This window comes from Mus musculus, chromosome X (assembly GCF_000001635.26).
Source record: "Mus musculus strain C57BL/6J chromosome X, GRCm38.p6 C57BL/6J".
Taxonomy (NCBI): Eukaryota; Metazoa; Chordata; class Mammalia; order Rodentia; family Muridae; genus Mus; species Mus musculus.
In genome coordinates, this window is record NC_000086.7 from 56,957,541 (window position 1) to 56,983,553 (window position 26,013).

General features: G+C 40.6%; 1 protein-coding gene across 1 annotated transcript in view; it reads left to right on the forward strand.

Annotated features, from left to right (window-relative positions):
* Adgrg4 (adhesion G protein-coupled receptor G4) overlaps positions 1-22,819 on the forward strand; it is an 86,126-nt gene extending 63,307 nt beyond the window's left edge. The window contains exons 16-22 of the mRNA NM_001362885.1: positions 1,218-1,339; positions 2,382-2,650; positions 6,043-6,121; positions 10,580-10,860; positions 15,841-15,942; positions 20,047-20,190; positions 22,540-22,819. Of these exons, the coding sequence (NP_001349814.1) occupies positions 1,218-1,339; positions 2,382-2,650; positions 6,043-6,121; positions 10,580-10,860; positions 15,841-15,942; positions 20,047-20,190; positions 22,540-22,730 (1,188 nt within the window). The 3' untranslated portion in view covers positions 22,731-22,819. The remainder of the gene's footprint in view (positions 1-1,217; positions 1,340-2,381; positions 2,651-6,042; positions 6,122-10,579; positions 10,861-15,840; positions 15,943-20,046; positions 20,191-22,539) is intronic.
* Positions 22,820-26,013: the final 3,194 nt, after the last annotated feature.

Below are 26,013 nucleotides of genomic sequence, written 5' to 3' on the forward strand. Positions count from 1 at the left end.
TATCTTTCTCTTTATAAAATTGTAAGTGATAGCTGAAGAAGCTCTGTGTACTATATAGTTTCAGTGTGTAGCCCAGGTTGGCCTGGAAGTCATGGTACTCCTAGCCTAGCCTCCCAAGTACTGGATGCATAGCAGTGAGCATCTATACCTGACTTAAGCATTTTTTATATTCCCTTTAAATTTTTATTTAATATATAAAAACATTCAATCAGTAATTGTCAAATTGTGACAATTTTGTTGGCTCACTCCCAACTAGTTAGCACCTTACAACAGGAGTCAAAAAACCCTATGCTCACACTCTAGCTCTACCAGCAATTAACCTTACAGTCTGGTTTGAGATGGTCTTACTTGCTTGGAACTTAGATCATCCTTCTGAGGTGTGAATAATAGAAAGGAGAGAATCAGTGTTTTTCGTATCCCAACACTATTGCTATTTGGAGCACATAATTCTATGGCGTGGAGAACAATCCTGCATATTGTAAGCTGGACAGCAGCAGTTCAGGTCTCTGGCCAGTCAATATCAATAGCATCTTCCTCACTTGTGACAACTAAAAGCTATCTCTAAGGACTGTTAAATTCCTTTTAGCTGAGAACTTCCAGAAAAGATTAGCACTTCCTAGCTTTAAAAAAAATTCCTAATATTTATGAGCCAGAGAACTATAAGCATCTAATGAAAGCTATAGATTTCATCTCAAACTAGTGCACTTATATATTCAAATAATCTTGCATGCCATTTCAGGTATTTGTGGTCTTCCGATTGGGACATTGCTGGATTATTACTCTAGACAAAGGACCACTTTATCTCTTACTTTTATAAAAGTTATTTAAGATCTAAGGAGAAGGAATCTTTGTTTTTATGTTCTGTGTAGCGTTTTGGGACACTCAGTTCAGATAAGGATTCACTTGGCATCCCAAATTCAAATCCATTAGCTTGGTTATATTTTCAAGTGCTGAACATGTTAATGACAATGAAACTAAGGACTAAATGTACTTTTAGTCTTCTTGATGGCTTTCCATGCTCTGTCCACAGGAAGGTGTACTAGGCCTGGTCAAACTATATATGGTCTTATCCCATAGCTGTCCACATCATTTAGCTACATAAGAGCTCTAACAGGATTGTTATAAGCCCTGGGGACCAACTGTTCATATGTACCAGAAACATTTTACTATAAACTTGTTCTGACAACTACATAAAGTACTATATATTGCAATTCTAGGATTTGTCCAGGTCTACAGTGGATGCAGTAAATGAACGGATATTAGTGATTATAACATATACAGGATGTGGGATCTCCTCCATTTTCCTGGGGATTGCCATGGTGACATACATAGCTTTCCAGTAAGTTGCTACAACTTAACACTGAGTGAGTTGAATTTGGTCTGATGATGTGTTATCATTGAAACCTTGTTAAGTTTATGAATATAACACAACAGGAAGTGGCTAGATCGTTAGATTCTGAAATGGGTAAGATAAAAATAAAGCAAAATAACTGTTGTTGGAGTATTTTAAAAGTGAGAGGTTTGCAATTAGGAGTAAAAGCTCTCTACCCTGATAGAAAGACAGAAACCATAAAAGGAAAAGTCTGAAGTTTTATTAGAGGCAAGAACCCTTTCATCAGAGGAAAAAAAATTAAGATAGTGAAAGAGCAACCACAGGAGGTTGGGAGAAGATTTGTGCGTTCTCTCTCTCTCTCTCTCTCTCTCTCTCTCTCTCTGTGTGTGTGTGTGTGTGGACATGTATGCAAATTAAAAAGCAAGACAAAGTTGAATAGTGAAGCAAAGAACTGAATGAACACTTCACAGAAAAAAATCACCCATGGGCAGCTCTAATTTACATCCAAATGGTTTAGTAGTATATTATCATATGGTAAGGCCATCAGCATCATTACTCATCACAGGAAATGCTAATTGAAACCATAATTATTTTTAAAACTGAGCTTAAATTAGGTTGATGGGGTGAGGTGAGGGAGCACGGAAGGATATGGGGAGCACGGAAGGACATGGAGAGGAAATGGAGGCAGAATGATATTTCATTGCAGAGCTGCATGGAATTCTCAAGAACAACAACAAAAAATTAAACAAGCAACCAATTTAATTGTATTAACAATTAAAAACTAACCAAACAAGCAATCAAACAAAATATCCAAACCCTAGAATTATATGGCTGGGAATCCACCAGGGTGATGAAAATGTAACGTTATCAACAGACAAAAATGTTCACAAGAAAACAGAGCCACTGTATGGCTCATAGGCTGCAGTAAGGGAACAGCTAAGGCACAGCTCTTGTTCTACTATCTATATGATAAGATGTGGCAGTGCTCAAGTTGACACAGAGAGCCTGCCTGGCCTAACATTTGTTTGTTTGTTCGTTTGTTTTAAAGCAAACTTCGAAAAGATTATCCTTCCAAAATCCTGATCAACCTATGCACAGCGTTACTGATGCTCAACCTAGCCTTTCTGGTGAACTCCTGGCTGACATCATTTCAGAAAGTAGGACTATGTATCACGGCTGCAGTGGCACTCCATTACTTTCTCCTCGTGTCTTTGACTTGGATGGGCCTGGAAGCAGTCCACATGTACTTTGCTTTAGTCAAAGTCTTCAACACATACATTCCAAATTATATCCTTAAGTTTTGTCTGGCTGGCTGGGGTGAGTATTCTACCACTGGGCTTGATGTCTCCTTTAAAATACTGTTGTTGTTTTTTTTAATTTTTAACTCCACTTTAGTCTGTGTTCTCCTCCTCATCATCCCCTTCCTCCCTCTTGGGTAATTTACAAAGAAAGTTATTTTTTCCCTAAGTCCCAGAGGATGAGAAATAAAAGATCAAAGAGTCCACATTTAGTGCGAACCATTCTATTATGTTTATGGCTATTAGTGAGGGGAAGGGAGCAGAACTCATCCTTTTATAAAGGTCCACTGCTGAAAAAAATTAGGAACCCATTTATTGTAATAGAGAAGACATTCCTGAAAGCAGGTCCTTTATCACTGAACCAACTACTGAAGATTTCATTTCTCAATACAGTGGCAATGGGGATCAAGTTTCAACCATATGAACTTGGGAGGATCTGTTCAAAGTACAGGAGACATCATTTTAGACCCAACTCTCTTTCTAGTGTAGTTCAGGAAGTAAGGATTGCATCACTGGAGTTTGGACCTGCATTTCTCTTCCTGCTCATGTGGTTCTTACATTCAGCTTTTAAACTTTTTTTTGAAAGCTTCTATATTTTATTACTGGACAAACACCCTAATTTAAGACCCAAGCAAGTCTCCAGGTTAAAAATGTTGAAATCCATCTGGTAGGACTGATTGGTGACAATTCATTATAAACCCCTCAGTCTTGCCATTGTGTGAATCCTTACAGACCCAGCTTCGTTTTCCTCCAGTGTCTTCTCTTAGAGTTGTACCTAACTTGGCTACCAGTTTTCATCTGGATCCACTGAGGAATAGGACAATTTTGCTTTTGTTTCTTGGCCAGGAATCTCTTGATTCTTGTGAGAAGACATGGCGAGAAGCTGAATCAGGCGTAGTGCACACAATGGTGGAGGAATGGAGAAGAGAGAGCTTTTAAACTTAAAGAGATTGTGCCAAATATTTATTGAACAGCAGCTTGTGTGCTGTGCTAAGCCCTGTGAGATTTTAGCCCAATCCTTACAAAAGTTGCAACAACACTTACTGATGTGATAGTGAATGGTCAGGTCTCTTTTCTAGCTGCCAGCTGATATTCTAAAGTGCTCTGAATGTCCATGTAGTTAGTCTTCATAGTATCTGTATAAAATGAGCCCCATTATTATTTTCACTAAATATACAAGGAGGTGTGTGTGTATGTGTGTGTGTGTGTGTGCGTGCGTGCGCACTTGTTCTTGGTAAAATGCATACTCAAGATTTGCACTAGGCAGCCTGTCTCCAAAGTTTGGACTTTTAGTACCAATCATCTTGCCATATTGCCTATGAGACAGGAAGCAAGATCCCAAATTGACCCTTACCAGACTGTTTACCAGTCACGACCACTTTTCCCCTTGGGAGAAGCCAGGAATGCAACTCAGCATAGATAGCTTCTTTCCTTTATCGCACGCATCCTTCCTCTTCACCAGTTACATTCACAGACCTTTCATCCTTCCCTTACTCCATACCGTAGAGTTTCTATAGCTTGCTTCTTGTCTCTCAGAGTATCTTATTTTATACTACTTCCTAAAATACAGGGAAAGGCAAGAAAGGCTAAAGATTACACTCAAGGGCAGGAGAATCTTGAAAAATGTCAAATATAATCACAAACTAAGGTCAAGCCATGGCCAAGGTCTGACTGTGGAAGCAGTTGAGAAAAAGATACGAGTCACACATAGATACAGTTTATAATTTCCACAGTGAATGGAAGAGTAGCTAAAATAGCAGACCTCCACTTCTCTCGGCTCTGAAAGGAGTAATAGCAAAGAGAAAGAGAACAGATGACACTGTCCAAGTGATGCAATTCTCCATGGTGGAGGGGTCAGTTCCAAATGCAAGCTATGTGCATGTCTACTCTACAGTTCCATTTGAAAGGGAGCAGGGTACAAAGTTCCGTACCTCTGCAAAACCAAGGACTGAGAACAAAAAAGTGTCTTCCCAGAGGAAAGAGAGAGATATGATATCCTGCTCCAAGGTTCTTTTCTTCTCCCTTTGGTAAAGGCTCATAGTACATTTTGTCAAACTTCAGATAAGCTGAGATGCTAACCTTTGTTGTGGATGCTCTACAAGGAGAAGGGGCACTGCTAGGTCACTGCAGGGAGTCAGGAAGACAAATAGTACGATCTCTGTAGATTTAACAGTTGGCCTTCCTGAGCCAAAGCACTATGTTATGAAGGTATATGCTTTTAAATTCCTGTCTAAGAAAATAAATTTGTCCACATTTTATAAAAAACTAACAACTGAGCACAGAGCTTCATGCTTGCCATGCCAAAGTCAATGACATCCTCGGCTACACAGCGAGCTCTAGTTCAGCCGGTTTCCCAGTGTGATTCTCGAGACTCCATTCCCAGACTCCAAGCAAAAGCCAACAGAACAATTTATAGGGCCATTTCAAAGAATTTTTTTAATATTGATATGGATTATGTGTGGGTACATGTGTATGTAGTATGGTGTACAGATGGAGGCCAGGAGACACACACACACACACACGAGAGTGGATCCTGCACTAGGTGTGGGCTAGCAGAATTAGAAGGGATTGGTCTATTTATCACACTTGGGGCAGTGGAGGACTTTTCAAGATGCTTGCCACTATGGGGATTGGGATAGCTTCGGGGAGTGTTTTCCAACTCCTACATACAGTGTGTGTGTGAATGCATGTGCTCCCATTAGGAAAAATGCAAGCTTAGGAACAAAAAATGTTGGCTCAGTTTTGAACTGTACATGAAATTGAATTTGTATAGTCCATACCCATACTCCCATCATGCTTGACCATTTTAACTGAGCTGATTGCTTTATTATAGTGTGGCTGAATTGAGCGGCTGTTAACTGGTCGATCTAGTCGAAATGTCAAACTAGTAACGAGTGTCTAAATGGCTTGCCTGTCAAAAAAGTAATGAAGGCTGCAGTTGATGGTGTGTGCCCTTCCTCCAAGGTGACCTTGACAAAGACATAGTGGGAATGAAGGGGCAGAATTGAAAAGGAGGGGAAAATGATAGCCCATCATTTGAGAGGAAACGCTTCAAGTGGATTTGTATTCTGATCAACTAAATGCTTCTATTGCCAAAGTTAAGTTTTTGGCACTTGAGCTGTTTTAATAAGTAGTGAGCATCGTATTGGAGTCACTGGCATGCTGCTTAGTTTAGCAGATTGGAAAACTCCTAGAAATATTTAACTTGGAAGAATTCACAAACGTTTTGCAAACAATGGTATTTTGGTGTCCACACATCTGTGGCTAATTTAAATAGTGTCTTAATGTAACAGACCCACACCTGTTGGGTTAGGATCCTTCCCCCTGAATAACAGTTTTGGTTTTTGTTTGTTTGTTTGTTTGCTTGCTTGCTTGTTTGTTTTTCTTTTTGCCTTGGCTTGACCACTCTAGGAATCCCAGCAATCACAGTGGCCATTATACTCAGTGTAAGAAAAGACCTGTATGGAACTCTGAGCCCAACAACTCCATTGTAAGTACCCAATAGCACTTGCTTCTCAGGTGGTGGTGGTTCTAAGAATGGTAGGATGTTTCTGGCCAGGGGACTTAGTCTTAGCACTGGGTTTATAGAAAACTCAGTGTCAGCCTTTCTGCTCAAACACAGCCATGCTCACCCATAGAATGATTAGATGTTTGGATGCTGTATGATCGTGGCCAAGTCATCTGCCTTTTAGATGCGTCTCTTCTGGAAAATGGGGTGAATATCATTTGCTTTCAGTGTCATGTACAAGATAAAATGTCATTGCTTTACCTATCGCCTGATCCATGGCAAATACTATGTAACTGGCAGCTTTTTTGGCTGCAAAATCTCACAGATCATGGGCTAGTCTAAGGAAATATTGGGGTGAGTTGGAAAACATGTTCTATGTTTTAGCTTTTCCAGGAGGAGACTGAAAAACTTCCCATTGTAGTAAACTGGCCAGATTTATTCATTCTCTCTCTCTCTCTCTCTCTCTCTCTCTCTCTCTCTCTCTCTTTCTCTCTCTCCCCTCTCCCTTGTTCCCTTTCTCTTTAAAATTTGATGTATAAGCCCATCTCTTTGACTCTCAAGAGTAGCTTTGTATTCCACTCCATCTCTTTGGAGCCTTCTTTGGAGTCATACAACCCTCTGGCTGCACAATCTTTTTATTTAAGTTCCCCATATCCTTTTTAATAGCTGAGTAGTACTCCATTGTGTAAATGTACCACATTTTCTGTATCCATTCCTCTGTTGAGGGGCATCTGGGTTCTTTCCAGCTTCTGGCTATTATAAATAAGGCTGCTATGAACATAGTGGAGCATGTGTCCTTCTTACCGGTTGGGACATCTTCTGGATATATGCCCAGGAGAGGTGTTGCTGGATCCTCCAGTAGTAGTATGTCCAATTTTCTGAGGGACTGCCAGACTGATTTCCAGAGTGGTTGTACAAGCTTGCAATCCCACCAACAATGGAGGAGTGTTCCTCTTTCTCCACATCCTTGCCAGCATCTGCTGTCACCTGAATTTTTCATCTTAGCCATTCTGACTGGTGTGAGGTGGAATCTCAGGGTTGTTTTGATTTGCATTTCCCTGATGATTAAGGATGTTGAACATTTTTTCAGGTGCTTCTCTGCCATTCGGTATTCCTCAGGTGAGAATTCTTTGTTCAGTTCTTAGCCCCATTTTTAATGGGGTTATTTGATTTTCTGGGGTCCACCTTCTTGAGTTCTTTATATATATTGGATATTAGTCCCCTATCTGATTTAGGATAGGTAAAGATCCTTTCCCAATCTGTTGGTGGTCTTTTTGTCTTATTGACGGTGTCTTTTGCCTTGCAGAAGCTTTGCAATTTTCTGAGGTCCCATTTATAGATTCTCGATCTTACAGCACAAGCCATTGCTGTTCTATTCAAGAATTTTTCCCCTGTACCCATATCTTCGAGGCTTTTCCCTACTTTCTCCTCTATAAGTTTCAGTGTCTCTGGTTTTATGTGGAGTTCCTATGGATGGACCTGGAGGGCATCATCCTGAGTGAGGTAACACAATCACAAATGAACTCACACAATATGTACTCACTGATAAGTGGATATTAGCCCAGAAACTTAGGATACCCAAGATATAAGATACAATTTGCTAAACGCATGAAACTCAAGAAGAACGAAGACCAAAGTGTGGACACTTTGCCCCTTCTTAGAATTGGGAACAAAACACCCATGGAAGGAGTTACAGAGACAAAATTTGGAGCTGTAACAAAAGGATGGACAATCTATTGATTGCCATATCCAGGGATCCATCCCATGATCAGCTTCCAAACGCTGACACCATTGCATACACTAGCAAGATTTTGCTGAAAGGACCCAGATATAGCTGTCTCTTGTGAGACTATGCCAGGGCCTAGCAAACACATAAGTGGATGCTCACAGTCAGCTATTGGATGGATCACAGGGCTCCTAATGGAGGAGCTAGAGAAAGTACCCAAGGAGCTAAAGGGAACTGCAACCCTATAGGTGGAACAACAATATGAACTAACCAGTACCCCGGAGCTCTTGTCTCTAGCTGCATATGTACCAAAAGATGGCCTAGTCGGCCATCACTGAAAAGAGAGGCCCATTGGACTTGCAAACTTTATATGCCCCAGTACAGGGGAACGCCAGGGCCAAAAAGGGGGAGTGGGTGGGTAGGGGAGTGAGGGGGTGGGTATTGGGGACTTTTGGAATAGCATTGGAAATGTAAATGAGGAAAATACCTAATAAAAAAAAAGTTCCCCATATCCAATCCCTTTACCATGGCCTCTCAAAATCACATCCACTATGGATTTCTTGTCCTTCTGCATTGGGATCAAGTGTAGAAGGACCTCTGTAGCAGAGGCTTTCTAATTAAAATTCCTACTTCTTCCTTATTTTCCTCTCTTTTCTTTCCCCTTCCATCTTGTCACCAGCTCTGTCCTCCCTCTTTGCTTATTTCGTGACTTAAAAGGTCCCCAGTATCTGTCTCATAGTGATTCTTCTTCAAAGATCAAAAGCAAAAACAAAACCAGAACAAAATCAACTCCGCACTCCCCCCACAAAGAGCCTTTTTATATGTGGATTTGTTAGTAAGAGGCAGATGGCTCTAAGAGTTTTGTTTTGTAAATAATTATACCTTGAAAGGTAATTCACCACAGGGTACAAAATCTAAAAGTACAAAAGGGTAGAGGCTGAAAAGCCTCTTCCCAACCCCCAGCTATGAATTTCTTCTCTTTTCAGGTAACTCCTATTACCAATAGTCAAACATGTGGCTATTTCCTTGCACAGAGTTTTTGGCTTGTTTGCCTTATTTTAAATGTTATTTTGTTATTATCATCACTTTTTAGTTTGGAATTTTGTCTTGCTATATAGCCCAGGATGTCCTGGAACTTAGTGTGTAGTCCAGGCTGACTGTAAACTCCTGCCTCAGCTTCCCAGATTGCTGATATTACAAGCCTGAGCCACGACACCCAGATAGTCACATTTCTTATACTTCTTTGTAAAATATAGCAAAATATTTGAATATATATTTACATTGTAAAATGGCCAAATGATATCTAAAATGGTCAAATAGCATATCTATTATCTCAAAATTTATCATTTCTTTGTGGTACCAACATCTGAATGCCTTTGTTAGTAATCTGAAACATACAACACATATTGTTTACTATAATCACTACTTTGTGCAATAGAACACAAGAACATATTCCTCCTGTCTGCTGGAGCCTTGTACCCTCCCTCTTACTCTCTCTGATAACTGCTAATCTGCTCTCCCACTCTATATGATCAACATTAACAATTCCTTTAGATGGATTTATTTTATGCATGTGAGTATTTGCATGCATATATGAATTGCACCATGTGCATGCCTGGTGCCCAGGGAAGTCAGAAGAAGACATCCAATTTCCTAGAATCTGAGTTTTAGGTGGTTTGCGAGCAATCATGTGTGTACTAGGAATCAAACCTAGGTCCTCTGTAAGAGCAACAAGTACTCTTTACTTGAGCCATCTCTCCAGCCCCATGTCAGAGATCATCAGTATCCGAAAATATAGTGCTGCCTCATTTTGAGAGTTTTCTGTAGTTTTGTTTTTGGATGAAAATGATAGACCGAGAATCCTAAGTATGAGACTACACACACACACACACACACACACACACACACACACACTGACACACACTGACATGTACCAGTGTGGATAACATGTCCCAAAGGATTTTTTTTATTCAGAAAGAGATTCCAGCTAATTAGACACACATTTGACTTAGTCAAGCTTGTCTGCCTTCAAAACTCAAAAGCAATGTGTCTCATAGTTAGAAATGTCTTTCAATGAAGCATCTTCTCACCAGAACCGCTGAACATCTCTTATTTAATAGAAAATGTAGGGCTATTAAGGCATCTAGTAGTCACTGCTGCCTTTTGTGGTCCAAATGCATCATATTTTAAAGCAGTACAACGAGAGCCATCTTCTTTTTTGTTGCATTTTTCATTAACTCTGATCATCTCATCATTGTTTGATATAGAATTCAGGAATGTTCTTGCTTGCCCCTGCCCTTTTATTGTGATACTTATCATGCAAAGCAGAATTCATCTTTCAAATAAATGCTCTGGTTTAAGGTGTGTGCAGGGGTGGGGAGGAGAGCTCCTTTGGGGAAAAATACATAATTTGTTTTTCTCTTGTTGAAGAAGAGAATAGTTTCTCGGGGAAATTTACTGAGGTTACTGTGCATGTGTCCTGTAGGACACAAGCTTCCATTGTATGGTACTAGAAGTAGGGCTCAGGAGAATAATATCTAAGCCCAACTCTGCCTCTACGGGCTATGAGTGAACTCCATTGTCTTGCTTCATCTCTCTCGGTCTGAATATCCTTAGCTTGGATGAAGCTGACCAGGGACTTTAGTCGGGTCCCCAGAAAGCAGTAGTTTATGTTTACAGCTCACAATAGTCTTCTCTTTCTTGCTTTATTACAGTTGTTGGATTAAAGACGATCACATCTTTTACATCTCCGTGGTGGCTTATTTTTGCCTCATATTTCTCATGAATCTCTCCATGTTCTGCACGGTTCTCGTTCAATTGACTTCTGTGAAATCCCAAAGCCAGAAGACTCGGAAGAAAATGATCCTGAATGACCTCAAAGGCACAATCAGTTTGACATTTCTACTTGGCCTCACCTGGGGCTTTGCCTTTTTTGCCTGGGGACCTGTGAGGATCTTCTTCTTGTATCTTTTTGCCATTTGTAATACATTGCAAGGTAATTACTGCATGTTGGCACTTTCTATGGCTAGCTAGACATCCAACAAAGAAAGCTTTGTTGTTTTGGAAAATAATCCCACATACCAGAATTTAAAGGAGAGAAAAAGAAAACAAAAACAAAAACCAAACTTCAGGAAATCCCTGCTCCCAAAGAGTCAACAAGTGATCTTTGGACATAGCAGTTAGATGTTAGCCTTCATTCAGTGACTACATGGTGCCCCCCTCTTACACATAGGTGGAATGAACATTACAAATAAGCTAGCACAATTTTCTCTAGTTGTGATATTGGTATCACATACTGCATGGCAGGAGTTCTTACAGTACTCATAGCACCAACACACTACATGTGCTGATATACAGATTCACACTTGCGTTTACCTTTTGAAGTGCATGGTCTGGTTGAGACTATCTATTACTAGACAGTAGTGACATTACATTTTGAACTCCATAGACTCCAGTTGCATCATATATCTTACTATTTTATTAAACCAGCAGGCTAGAAAATTGCTGAGTCACACAGCTGCTTAAATGCAAGGAGCAGAAGACTACAGCTCTGAGTAGAATGTGGGAAAACATAAAATATGCAGTTTTCTTCTATGTATGTGTGTGTACACATGTGTGTATGGTGTATATGTATGTGTGTGATGTATGCATGTGTGTGTGGTATGTATGTATGTGGTGTGTGTGGTGTGTATGTGTGTGTGGTATGTGTGCATGTGAGGAGTGTGTGTGTGAGAAAGACAGAGAGAGACAGAGACAGAGAGAGAGTGAGAGAGGGAGAGAGAGAGAGAGCTATGCATGTGCATGTGGAGATTCATGGGCATGCGCACAGGCTGACATCTTCTAGCACTTATTCCTTATTTGAGACAAGGTCTCTTACTCAACTGGGAGATAGGCTGACAGGAAGCATGTTCTAGCAGTTCTCCTGACTCCACTCTGTATAGCACTGGGGTTCCAGGTGTCTGTGCCATTCTAGCTTTTAACATGAAAGGTTGAAAAACAGACCCTCATGTTTTTCTAGAAAGCACTCTTAGCTGCCAAGCCACCTCCCCAGCCACTCATGTGCCTTTTGATTGTATCTGGTGGTAGACATGAACTTCTTAGCAATTCTTGGCATGTTCTTATTTGGTGCTTTGTAACTATGACAGAGGTTAAAGAAAGAGGTAATGGCTCTACAGTGGACAAAGCCACCTAACTCAGGCTGAGGTGCTCTAACTTGATATTCTGTCAAGTCACAAGAACTAAGTCTCGGTAGAGAGTGTCTGTAGAAGTGGATTAGGATCCTGTGCAGACTCCCTTCTCATTGCAGACTCCCTTCCAGGATGCTTTCTGGCTAACTAATCTGAGGAGAAATTTGTCCCGAGTATTAAAAGTGGGGTTGAAGAAAGACTATAAAGCTGGTTGGAACTTGAAAAGAAAGATGTTTTTGAAAAAGCCAGTGTTCCATCCCTTGGCAGAAGGGAAAATAATATGTAGAATATAATCAAGTGTTCTCTTGAAGATGAAAGCAAGAGCCTCACAGAACCAATGAGAACAGAGGCATACTGTCTGTCAGACACGTTTTATGTCAATCAATTATTCCTTGTCCTGACCATAAGATAGAATGTGCTGTCCTATATAGCAACAGTGTTTTCAAAACCCTGAGTTTCAAAGTCAAGTTGCCCACCACACACACACACACACACACACACACACACACACACACACACACACACATGCTCTGCAATGAAACAGGTGAACAAACTAGCAATTTGAAAGACAAATGGTTAATTTGTAGCCGTGACTGAATGGTGGGTGTCCTGTGGTCAGGTGAGAAAAAAAATTAATCTTATGATAAGCCCTTTGTAAAGGAGGGGGAGCACATAGAAATGCTAGTAGCAAAAGCCAAACAAACAAACAACCCAATACCTTATCCCGTGCATATCTGGTAGTAAATAAGCAGGTCAGTATGCTGTGGGAAAGAGAAAGGAAAGCTTCCAGGAAATGAGGGAGAGCTGGCAGTCTGCTCATTGGAATTCACGCGTAAGCTTTAAGTATGAGAACTCACACAACTGAATTCAGGGGATCAGAGTAGTCGTGGGTGCTCATTGTCATGTCTGTCTCTTATGCTGCTGCTAGGAATCTCCCTGCTCTGAAGCTGACGCTTGCTCTCCTCGGGTTGCTGCTCTGCCTTTCAGGTGGCTGTTGCTCAGAGACAACACTACTGAATCCATCACTGCCATTGTTTGGCTCCACATAGTAATAAAGCCCGTGGGAGAGTTAATGAGACAGGCTTCCAGATTGCTGCCTCCCACCTGGAATCAGGGAGCCTCAGGGCTGGGATCAGGGAAACAAGATCTTGCCAATCCAACTCTCCATCAAGTGACAGAAAGTCACTTGGCTCTTTCTGAAACTTCCCAGGGACTGAAAGCTTAGCATTCCATGAAGCAGAGCATTTAGCTTTGGATCCCCTATGAGTCTTATTCCACATTTCTTCCTTGGATGGCAGGAAAGTAAGATGGTTAGGACCTTGGTGTCTATAGTGAGTACCTGCTTAGTGCTGATGTTGCCAACTCCAGACCAGCTCTGTGACCTGGGCAAAGTTTATTAAAGATCATGGAGTCCAAAGCTTCTTACCTAGAAACAGGAGAACGGCAAGGCAATACCTGGTAGGCTGCCATGCTTTAGTAAACACCAGCTGTGATTTGCTAGCACATGACTGCTCTGGGCCTCCTCCCATCACTCCTAATTCGAACCTGGCAATCACACAGAGAGCAAGCATAATTTGTCTTCTTCATGACAGCCCTCTTGGATCTGTGATTAATGCCATTGCATCTCCTCTACCAAACGTATCTCCTCATCTAGATATATCACTCCAAACTTTCCCCATGCCCGTCACCATGCTCATTGGCTCTACTTTTGAGTACGTCTGCTTGTCAGCATCATCTTAAAACAAAGCCCTCACTGTGAACCCAACTGGTGGTCAAATTAGCGTCAGCTTCAGCAGATTATCACTTTCCTCAATCCAAGACTCTTGACTGGGCTGGACCTCATGGCATAGACCTGTAATCACAACTATTTTGCAAGATGAAGTGGGAGAACTGAAAGTTCAAGGAACTTAGTGAGACATTACCTGGGAACTTAGTGAGACATTGCTTCTAAATAAAAAGTAAAAAAAGAAAAAAGAGAAAAAAGAAAAAAAAAAGAGGTCTAGGGCTATAGTTGGAATGATAGAGTACTTTCTGAGCATGTGTAAGGACCCAGGTTGAATCCCCAGTATGAAGCAAGTAATAGTGGTAGTAGTAGTAGTAGTAGTAGTAGTAGTAGAAGCAGTAAATAAAATATTTCTGCTAGGACAGTATCTGATATATGCTTTGAAATTGTTTACCCCACTGACTTGTGCTCAGTTTGCAATGAGTGCTAGGGCTAATTTACTTTCAGGATAATTTTCCAATGTAGAGGCAAGTTGAACTCTTTACGGAGAACAAAGATTTCCAAACAGCACTTGACCCACATAATATGTTTTGAAGTCCAAACAAGTATTACTAAGACTATAGATGACAATGAGAATTTACGTGTCACATGCCTGGACGGTCAAGTCAACAGCTGTCTACTGAGTTACCACACATAGTCTTGTGGTCAGAGGGAAACGTGATATGAAGAGGAAAAGCAGACAGAAGGCAGACCTTCAAAGGCTTGACAGCAGAAGATAAGATGGGCGATCTGCAGAGAATGATGTGTCTAAGGAGGGCCCATATTATGGAAGCCAAGGATCATGGCAGCTCACAAGTGGGAAGAGGTTGAGGTATCTGCATGAGCTTAGTGGATAATGACTTTGGACATGGACCATAAATAAAAGTTAGAGTATTGACCAGAATTCCTTTTGTCAATTCCATCCCCATCTTGAAGAAATCCAATTAGTCCTCCAGGGTCTTTTCAGTCAGAATAATCTTAAATCCTACTTTCATTTCCCCAGGAACTATTTTATAGGATAGAAATGAAAAATGCCCCACATTAACAGCTGATATCTCCAGCACTTCCCTCACACTTGCCGGACAAAGTCAGAGCTGGACATACTTTACACATGCTTTGGTTATGCCAAAGAACATATGTATCAGATATTTGTGGCTGTGTAACAACCTATTTCCCAAATCCAGCAGCTTAATACTATATACATGCCTACTCTCAATCATGTCCAAGGGTCAGGAATCCAGGCACAATTTAATGATTCCCTTTTGGCTCAAAGACCATTATGAATTTGGAGTCAAGCAGTCTGCTGCTTCTGTAGTCATCTGAAGATTTCAGGACTGGGGTGTCTGCTTCCTAGAAGTCTCAGTCACATAGCTGGGACTCACCATGTGGGCATCTGTATAGAAATGTCACAATGTTGTCAAGACAAAATAATTGATTTCTTGAAGCATGAGTGAGCGCACGGGGACATCTTTTTTTTTTTTTTTTTTTTAAATGGTTTTTCGAGACAGGGTTTCTCTGTAAAGCCCCAGCTGTCCTGGAGCTCACTTTGTAGACCAGGCTGGCCTTGAACTCAGAAATCCACCTGCCTCTGCCTCCCAAGTGCTGGGATTAAAGGCGTGTGCCACCACGCCCAGCGGGGATGTCTTTTAAAGCCTAACAAATGAGTTCTGCCACATGTCATTGATAATGAGAGAGGATGCTGCAGGTCAAGGATGTGAATTCAGTACAGGAAGATGAGGATCACTGAGCACTGTGTCTGAGGCTGGGTACCCTAATAGTCCTTGCATCTCATGCTCTAGCATGGATAGCAGCCTAGGGGGAAAACAATTGTGGGCATGGAGTCTTAATACTGATTTTGTACTATTGCTGCTGCCTTTTGGAAGATCATAAAGAAATTAGAAAGACATCCGTGCCCCTGGGGTTCACTGAGAGCAGCATCGATGGTGACAAGAGTAGGCCTGAGTCAAGAGATTGGTGCTAACAAGTGGAGGAAGGTGTAAAGACTGATCTTGTTCTCCTGGCTTAGGGTTCCTCATTTTTGTGTTTTACTGTGTGATGAAGGAAAGTGTTCGGGAGCAGTGGCACATGCCCCTCCACTGCAGGTGGCTTCGGCTGGAGAACTTTGCAGGTAAGATGTCCACTTAGCTGTGGCTTTAAATTGCACCTATTTTACAGAACTGATCATATCAATTTGTCTCCTAATGGATTCATATGACAAGACTATCAAAATGGAGTCTGCCTCCACGTCATCAAAAGGATTGTATTTTTGTGCTAAGATGGAGGAAGTCAAGGGTCCTTCTGGAAGTCAAGGGAAGACTGTGGCTTGGGTCCTGTTTTTAACTCAGTAGAGCTTTTGTTTGGGTTCAGATTTCTTGGATTGTTTGTCATCTCACCTGTGGTTCCGTTAGAAAAATATTGACCAAGCACTTAGTGCATTTCAGAAACTGTGTCATAGAGTTTTTGGCCAGTAGCCAACGGTAGGTTGCATGGATGTGAGAAGCAAGGCACTGTGACAGGTGAACTGACATGGCAGCATTTCTTTCTTTTTTGGGGGGGGGGGATTTCAAAATTTATTTTTAAGCAAAGCATTATATGGCCTTAATCGTGCATTGGCAGAAATCTTAATAATTGATGCAAATTGAAGTTATACTTTTTTACATTGGTACAGAATTTACAAATAGATGCAGATTTAGGGTCTTCATTGGTATTCTTATTTTGATACAAAATTAGAAATTAATGTTGTTACTCTTAGCTAGGCATTGTGCCTATACAACACATTTAAGAATATAAGGCTTAGACTCAGTACTTCTAATAACTGCTATTACAAACTGTTTAGATTGATTAAGTAACACAAGTTAAGGGCCAGATAGTAAATACATGGTTATATTAAATTTTGATTTAATTATAATAAAGTGTCTTCAATATAAATAGAAACTGCTTAACAGTTCAGATATACTACATAGTCTCCAAAAAGATCAGAAATCCACAGAATATGACATTTAATATTAATTCATTATTAAAGATCATTTGAATATGAGACATGTCTGCTCCGATAATATCCCCTTCATGGTTCAAAGAAGAAACTGAGCATCAAAATCTCCATATAGAGTTGCTCCAGTTATGGAAATGTAGCCATTGGACAAAAATTGACCTACTCATTTACAGCAAAAAATACTGTCCAAGAAAGGACATACAATGCAGGAGAGTTGACAGATTAGCTTTGCAAAGACAGAGTAAACTAGTCCTTCATAATTCCTGCTTCATTTAAGATCTGTCAGATGATCCTGGGCCAGAAGGCTGAAGACAGATGGATGGTTCAATGTTTTGAGAAATAGAGGACTGTCCAGGTAGTCAGCTGTCTCTACAATTTGGTTAAGTTTTGGGAGTTATGTTTTTGTGTTTCCTATATATTCAAGTACTATTTAATTCATTCTTGGATTTCCAATGGGGATGAAGACTAATTATAGTCTCATAATCACACCTAAGTTGTTTAGCATTGAATAAGATGATATAGAAAGGATGGTTTTCAGAGGGTAACACAAGTTAAAGTCAGAACATCATTCAGATATAGAATTGTAAACTCTTTAAGTCAGGATAGATGGTAGAATACTTTCTCTAATTGACAAATATAGTGGACCAGATGTTAATTGTATATCATAGTTGGTAATATACATAATTGTTATGGTTATGCTCAATTTATGTCTGAGAGAAGAGCCTTTTTATTGTACAGAAAGGGTGAGATGTTGGGGATTGGTTCTAATGCTTTGTCTTTTTAAAAAAAAATTATTGGATATTTTCTTTATTTACATTTCAAATGTTATTCCATTTCCTGGTTTCCCCTCCAAAAAACATCCTCCCCTTATACCCTACCCCCTCCCACTGCCCTGTTCATAGGACCAAGAGCCTCTCCTCCCATTGATATCCAACTAGGCCATCCTCTGCTGCATAAGCAGCTGGGGCCATGAGTCCCACTATGTGTTCTCTTTGGTTGGTGGTTTAGTCCCAGGGAGCTCTGGGGGTACTGGTTAGTTCATATTGTTGTTCCTCCTATGGGGCTGCAAACCCCTTCAGCTCCTTAGGTACTTTCTCTAGCTCCTTCTTTGGGGATCCTATGCTCTGTCCAGTGGATGGCTGTGAGCATCAACCTCTGTATTTGTGAGGCACTGGCAGACCCTTTCAGGAGACAGCTATATCAGGCTCCTGTCAACAAGCATTTGTTGGGATCCACAACAGTGTCTGGGTTTGGTGATTGCAAATGGGATGGCTCCCCAGGTGGGACAGTCTCTGGATGGTCATTCCTTCAGTCTCTACTCCACACTTTATCTCTGTAACTCCTTCCATGGGTGTTTTGTTACATGTCAGCATTTCTAAGATGCTTCACAAGTGAGCTGCCTGGGTGGCTCTTCTGATGGGACTTGGCCATATGTGAGATGTAATGGCCTCTAATGTCTCTCAACAGTGCCCCTTCACTCAAGGACATTCCAGTGGAGGCAAACTGGTGTTTTCTCTCTCTCTCTCTCTCTCTCTCTCTCTCTCTCTCTCTCTCTCTCTCTCTCTCTGTGTGTGTGTGTGTGTGTTTCTGCTTCTCTCTCTCCTCTTCTCCCTCCCCCTTCCTCCCCCCTTTATTCTTCTCTTATATAGATACATCCCAACCACAGCCCCTCCTCCCCGCCCCACCTCCCCTCCCCTCTCCCCTAATCAACTACTTCTCTATTGCCCTTCAGAAAAGAGCAGACTTCCCAGGGATAACAACTGAACATAGCAAAACAAGCTACAATAAGACTAGGCACAAGCCGTTATATCGTGGCTGAACTAGGCAACCCGGTAGGAGGTAAAAGGTCTCATGAGCAGGCAAAAGAGTCAGAGACAGCCCTAGTCCCACTGTTAGGCATTCACAAAAACACCCAACTAAACAACCATAATGTACACGCAAAGGGCCTAGGTCAGCATCATACAATCTCATTGATTGTTGGTTCAGCCTCTGGGAGCCCCTATGAGCCCTGCTTAGTTGAATCTGTGGGCCTTGTTTTCAACCCCTTGGATCCTACAATCCTTTTTCACCCACTTCTATTTGGTCCCCCAAATTCTGTCTAATGCTTAGGTGTGGGTCTTTGCATCTACACCCATCAGCTGTCAGAGGATGCCTCTCTGATGACGATGGAACTAAGCAACTATCTAAGAAAGGAACTCAAATCAATTCCACTAAAATTAGGAACAAGACAGGTTTTCCACTCTCTATATCTATTCAACACAGTGCCTGACATTTTAGCTAGAACAAAAAGACAACTGAAGGAGATCAAGGGGATGCAAATTGGAGAGGAAGGAATCAAAATATTGTTATTTGCAGATGATAGTTTATATAGAGCAACTCTAACAGACTAAGAAAGAAATCAGGAAGACAGAATCTTTCACAGTAGCCTCAAAAACGTAAAATATCTTGGAGTAACTCTAACCAAGAAACTGAAAGACCTGCATGACAAGAACTTCAAGTCTTTGAAAAAAGAAATTGAAGATGATATCAAAAGATTGAAAAATCTCCCATGCTCATGGATTGATAGGATTAATATAGGGAAAATGACCATATTACCAAAAGCAGTCTGCAGATTCAACACAACCTCTATCAAAATTCCAACATAAACTAGTGTTCCATTATCAAATGATCTTCTCTTCAATTCTGGCAACTTGTATCAGTCTCCACACAAAGGCCAGTCTGCTTTCTTCAGAGAGGCAACATTTGTACTTTAAGAGTCTACAAATAGTACCCAGATATCTTTTATACTGGGTATACTGGTGACATACAAGTCCTTATGCTCTAGGAAAAGCAGACATCCTTAGGAAGTGCACTGGCTTTTCCTGTGTCACACACCACAGGACAAGTTGACTTCTCACAACTTCATCGAAAAGGTAACTCCCTGAATAAACAGATATTAAACACTAAACCTTTGTTTAGAGGGATTATTGAAGGCAGTACAATTGCTATGTCACAGTCTCACCTATTTTAATACATAATTTACTTGATAAATTTTACATGTTTAACTTTTTTTTTTTTTTTTTTTTTTTTTTGGTTTTTCGAGACAGGGTTTCTGTGTAGCCCTGGCTGTCCTGGAACTCTGTAGACCAGGCTGACCTCGAACTCAGAAATCCGCCTGCCTCTGCCTCCCGAGTGCTGGGACTAAAGGTGTGCACTACCACGCCCGGCTTACATGTTTGACTTTTTCTTGTGTTCTTTCAGGTTGGATAAATGTTAGGCATAAACAGAAGAGACTGAAGAAAAACAATGAGTCCAAATTATTGACACCATCGCTCATGTCAACAACAACTTTCAAATCTATAGGATCTGTACCCAGCATTCCTTCAGAAATAAACTTCTCAAATGGTAAAGCACAAGACACTTTTATTTGTATTCCAGAGATATTCAATATTATGAGACTATATGTTTTATCTCGAATAATACTTCTCCCTCAAAGCAAGTACATATTTCATATATAATATAATTAATATTTATTATATGTTATGATGATATATAATATCATACAATATAAAACCTATGATACTTATCCAGGTAAACACTAAATATAATCTATATTGTAACTATATGTAGATTTATGTGATTTTCTATAGATACATGAAGCTACATATTTGGACTCACTCTTAGCTGAGTAAGAATGTATAGACTGATGAGCTGTTAAACTAATAGGTATGAGAAGAGACAGAAGGTTTAAAAAACTTCAATGGCTCTTCAAATTATCACAGACTGTTGAAGCCAGAAAGAACCCTAGACATATGCTAGTTCAAATTTCTCATTTTATACAGAGAGAAACTTAATCGTGGTAAAGGGTGTTTACGAACAGGCACTAAGACCATTGGCAGCAGAGTGAGCCAGAACTCAGGCCTTGTGGCTTCCATTACTAGTGCCTCCTACCACAATTATCCCTTGAGTTATTACCACAGGAATTGATACTTGTAGGTGGAGTCAAATGTTTAGCTGAGAATGGGGTATTAGGAGGGCTATTGCTGGGAAAGAATGGATCTACAAGATAAAAATAGAAGACTGGTTGAATCTCACTATATAGTTTTAGTCTTCTTTGTTGTATGGAAAAATTAGGGGTATCTATGAAAATAATCTTTCCTTATTCACTGGTACTCCTCACACTATGACCAGCTAACTACAGATAGTTATCACTGTTCTGGGAACCCTGGAAAGTCATAGTATAAAGAGGTCCTGTGTTGTGGAATCTCCTTAGTAACTAATAATCGGGCTGATTGGGAAATGTCAGTTTTGCAAAAAGGGTCCCAGGGATATCTTAATTCATTAGCAATATGTATCACAAATGGACACGTATTTTTCTTCAGAGGAAACAGTAGCAAATACATATTGGAAAATCCTAACACTCTTATACCAAGCAATAATTCTGCAGAGCCAAGAGGGTAAAGACCTGTTTCAAAGTACTCATAGGTTATGACTGCTGCTCTGTGGGAAGTTCATATGGACCTGCTGCTCAGACAGTGCTCTCAGAATGAGCTCATCTCCCTCACACTCAGGCTAACAGTATATATTTTTTATAACTTTCATTTTTATGCTTCATATATATCACATCATTCCATGAAATTTTCTTTTATTCCAAAATTATTAATTTATTAGATATTTACTTTTTTTACATCCCAAATGTTGTCCCCTTTCCTGGCCCATGAAAAATTTTTCTTTTTTTCTTTTTCTAAAATTTTTATTAGATATTTTCTTTATTTATATTTCAAATGTTTTCCCCTTTCCTAGTTTCCCCTCTGAAAATCCCCAATCTCCTCCCCCTCCCCCTACCCTCCCCCTGCTCCCCAACCCACCCACTCCCATTCCTGGTCCTGGCATCCACCTATACTGGGGCATAGAACCTTCACAAGATCAAGGGCCTCTCTTCCCATTGATGACCGACTAGGCCATCCTCATCTACATATACAGCTAGAGCCACAAGTCCTACCATGCGTTTTCTTTGATTGGTGGTTTAGTTCCAAGGAGCTCTGGGGGTTCTGATTAGTTCATATTGATGTTCCTCCGATGGGGCTTCAGACCCCTTCAGCTCCTTGGGTACTTTCTCTAGCTCTGTCATTGGGGACCTTGTGCTCCATCCAGTGGATGATTGTGAGCATCCACTTCTGTATTAGTCAGGCCCTCAGGAGACAGCTATATCAGGCTCCTGTCATCAGGCTCTTGTTGGCATTTGCCATAGAGTCTGAGTTTGGTGGTTGTTAAGGGATGGGTCCCCAAGTGGGGCAATCTCTGGATGGTCGTTCCTTCAGTCTCTGCTCCAAATTTTGTCTCTGCAACTACTTCAATGGGTATTTTGTTCCCCCTTCTAAGAAGGATTCTGAGCTTCTGGGCTAATATCCACTTATCAGTGAGTGCATATCATGTGTGTTCTTCTGTGATTGGGTTACCTCACTCAGGATGATGCCCTCCAGGTCGATCCATTTGCCTAAAAATTTCATAAATTCATTGTTTTTAATAGCTGAGTAGTACTCCATTGTGCAAATGTACCACATTTTCTGTATCCATTCCTCTGTTGAGGGACATCTGGATTCTTCCCAGCTTCTGGCTATTATAAATAAGGTTGCTATGAACATAGTGGAGCATTTGTCCTTATTACATGTTAGAGCATCTTCTGGGAATATGCTTCTTCCTTGTGCAAAATCCTTAATATCCTTAGCTTAAATGTTCTTTGTTTTCATGCAGGTGACTTTGATGATAGTCCAGACACGTTCTCTTTCTTGAGTTGTAAAGCTGCACCTACTTTTATAAGAAGAGCATTGCCTGCAGAAATCCAAACAAATTCCACTCAGAAACAAAGATCATTTCCCATAAATGTCAGCAGAGATACCCACCTGACTCCCAGCTCTGGACTGGGGGAAATGTTCAATTTATAAATCAAATCTGCCACTATCTTGTATTCTAAAGATTGTTTTGGAAGAGGCAGAATGAAATCATATTTAATAAATAATCAGCCTTGGAAAAATTCTTCTCTTCAGTGTTGTTTTTCATTTTAAAAAACTTTTAAAATTAACTATATTGTAATAGAAATAAAATAGCAAAGAAAAAGTCAGTCCTTTCAAGATTTATTTATTATTACTTTTTTTATAAGTATGAGTGAGTGTGTATCTACATGAAAGGATGTGTGTCACATACATAAGGGACCCCTTAGAGGCCAGAAGATGGCTTCTGATCCATTGACTTTGGAGTTCCAGGTACAGGAGTTTATGAGCCTCCCATGGGTGCTGGGTATTGAACCTGGGTCCTCTGCAAGAGCAGTACATGCTACTGTTAACTGGTGACCCACCTCTTGCCCCTCCCCCCACAGTGTGTGTTTTTTTCCTTTGTTTTTAAAGAGGAAATTGATATCTATCTATGAAGCATTAAGGGAGAAGTGTCCATAACATTGGAGATTTTGTTTTAAAAACTGCTGAGTGTATGTCCTAAAACAAGCAAGCAAGCAAGCAAGCAAGCAAGCAAGCAAGCAAACAAATAAACTGAGACCAAGATCTTTATTTGCTCTGTCCTGAGAGGCAAACAATGTTAAGTGACCAAGTTTCTTCTGTGGCTGGATACCCACAAAAGAAGTCGGCAGGAAAGTCACAGGTCAGAGCTTCTGAAAAAAAAATCCCTTTCTTGTTTTCCTGTCATTAAAAACAAACAAACACCCCCAGAAAAATCAAAACTACAATCTCCAGCTTTCAAGTCTTCTTTTTTTTTATTATAACCCTTTATTTAAACATGTTCTGTGGAAAGGGTGAATCATCTATTCACACATGCAGGGATTCCATGGTGGAGACTATTTCTCAGCCAAGACAATTCCCCAGGAGCAAGCAAGCAGGGTCCTGATGAGTGTAATAGGACAGGAACTAATTTGAAGCTCTTGGCTCTCCATAAAAAGTGAGGGGTAGGCCAGGGCAAGCATTACAGAAGAGCCTTGGACAACAAAGAACCATCTGAAGATGACAAAATGAGCAAACACGGACAAGTCCCATAGCTTTGTGTTCTGTGGCTAAGCAGGATGAAAGACATTTTGTATTTGTTTGGGGCGAGTTGCATGTCCTCCCAACCTCCACTCTCTGTGTGAAAAGATTAACAGAAATGATGACCAAAGTACCCTGAATGTTATATGTCTTTGAGATTGGTGGCATAAAGTTACTTTCACCCAAAAATAGAATTAAGGACAAGATTTGGTTGCAATTCAGAAATCCAAAACACTACCATCAGCACCACCAACAAAACAACCAATGCAGACGGGCAGTGGTGGCACATGTGTTTAACCAGCACTCAGAAGGCAGAGGCAGGTGGACCTCTGAGTTTGAGGCCAGCCTGGTCTACAGAATGAGTTCCAGGATGGTCAGGACTACACAGAAAAACATTATCTTAAACAAACAAACAAACAAACAAACAAACACAACACAACACAACAAAACCTCAAAACAAAGCCAACAACAAAACCAAAACAAAGACACAAAAAAACAACCTATGGATTCTGCAAATAATTTGATGGGGGGAGGTCTTTGGCTATAAAATGTCTGTGGTTGTATTTATTGTCAGCAAGTAGTGGGATCCTTCCTGGTTGTTCTCCTGTTCCTAGGATGGTGATTGCACAGCTCACCTCTCATGCCTTGATACTGTGACAAACAGGAACATTATTTTATGTAAAGAGTTCATGAGTCCTGTCATGGCTCCTCTTGTTAATTAGCAAAAACAAACAAACAAAACAACAAAAAATCCAGGCTTTCTGCAAATTAGAGAATTTGAAATAGCTTGGACAGCAGAGATTAAATGTCTGGGTTTTATGTGTTGATTTGTCCTTCTTGGGCCACAAAATGGTTTATTCTTTTATGAAGACAGAGCAAAGAAATTCTGGAAAGGAAGCCCCAGAATCTTTACACTGCTTCCAATCAGCACCCAACATTCAACTACTCCCTTCGGGTGGCTGGAGATTTAGTCTACTAACCTTAGCAGGTGTTTGACTAGAGAGATGGAACATGAATACTGCAATAGAGAATGACATGGATGTGGGGGAAGACAAGTGGTTCATGGGAGGAAAATGATACAGGGTCTAGTTGGGCTGGAAGTGGAGGGTGGACAGCTTAAGGAAGGCAAGGCTCCAGTTCTAATACTGCAGGTCATAATTCAGTCCTGGGTAACAAGCTTGTTGCAGCCTCAGGGCATGTGATCTGGCTTGCCATTCCGTTCTGTGCCTGTTGGCATGCTGGCAAAACCAAAGTGGTACTAGGCACTAAGGCTCCAGAGGTTCTTGACTAGGACTCCACCTTTGCTGTTTTTATTTTCCCCCAGAAACCCAAAAGGTGACCATGACTATCTGGGACGGTTCGTCTATCCTACATCTAGGTATATGGGAAGGTGCAGGGGAGGGGGGAGTAAAAAAAGGGCCAGGGAAGATAAGAGTTCTATTTATATTGTCAACAGCTCAAGCTTATGGTTAACTGGTGTGCTCCTGGTATTTTAAGCAATTTGGAGACTCAAAGAGTCTGGAACACTAGAGAAAGCTCCAGGTTATACTGATGTTAATTAGGTAAAATAAGTGAAGTAGCATAAACTCACACTTATACTGCCCAGCACGTCATGGATCCTTTATATTATTTCACGTATCAGGCTATATTTGACTGAATGGTGGGAAATTGTGAATGAAGGAAAAGGAGGAGAAACAGTGCCCTTGTTACTTAACAAAGCAATATTTTTCCAAGACAGAACCCTACTGAAGTTTTTTTCCCAAACACTCAAGGGTTGAGAGTCCTTGACAGTCACTGAGATAGGAACAGATGGTATGTCATCCTTCCTTAGCTGTTATGGTTAAATGAGTGGGCACGGGGTGACAAGGATAATTGCTTTCACCAATTTCTGCCAGATTTGGTCAATGGATAGATTCTGTTTGCTTCCCCTTATCTGGAAGTGTGGGCAACTTTATCTTTTCAATGTGTCCTCAGAAATTTCCTTTAGAAAGCTGAAGAGGTCATATCAGTAAGCATTTAGCAATACTTAACCCAAATCATAAACTAACATCGTTTATACGGATGCAATCCGTGCTTAAATAAACAAATGAGTGAACAATTTCAATTCCCAGATGAACTTTGACATTGGAAAACCAATCTACAATTAAGTTTGATAGTTAGGTCAGCTGTAAAATAAAACGATTACTTTGAGCTCATA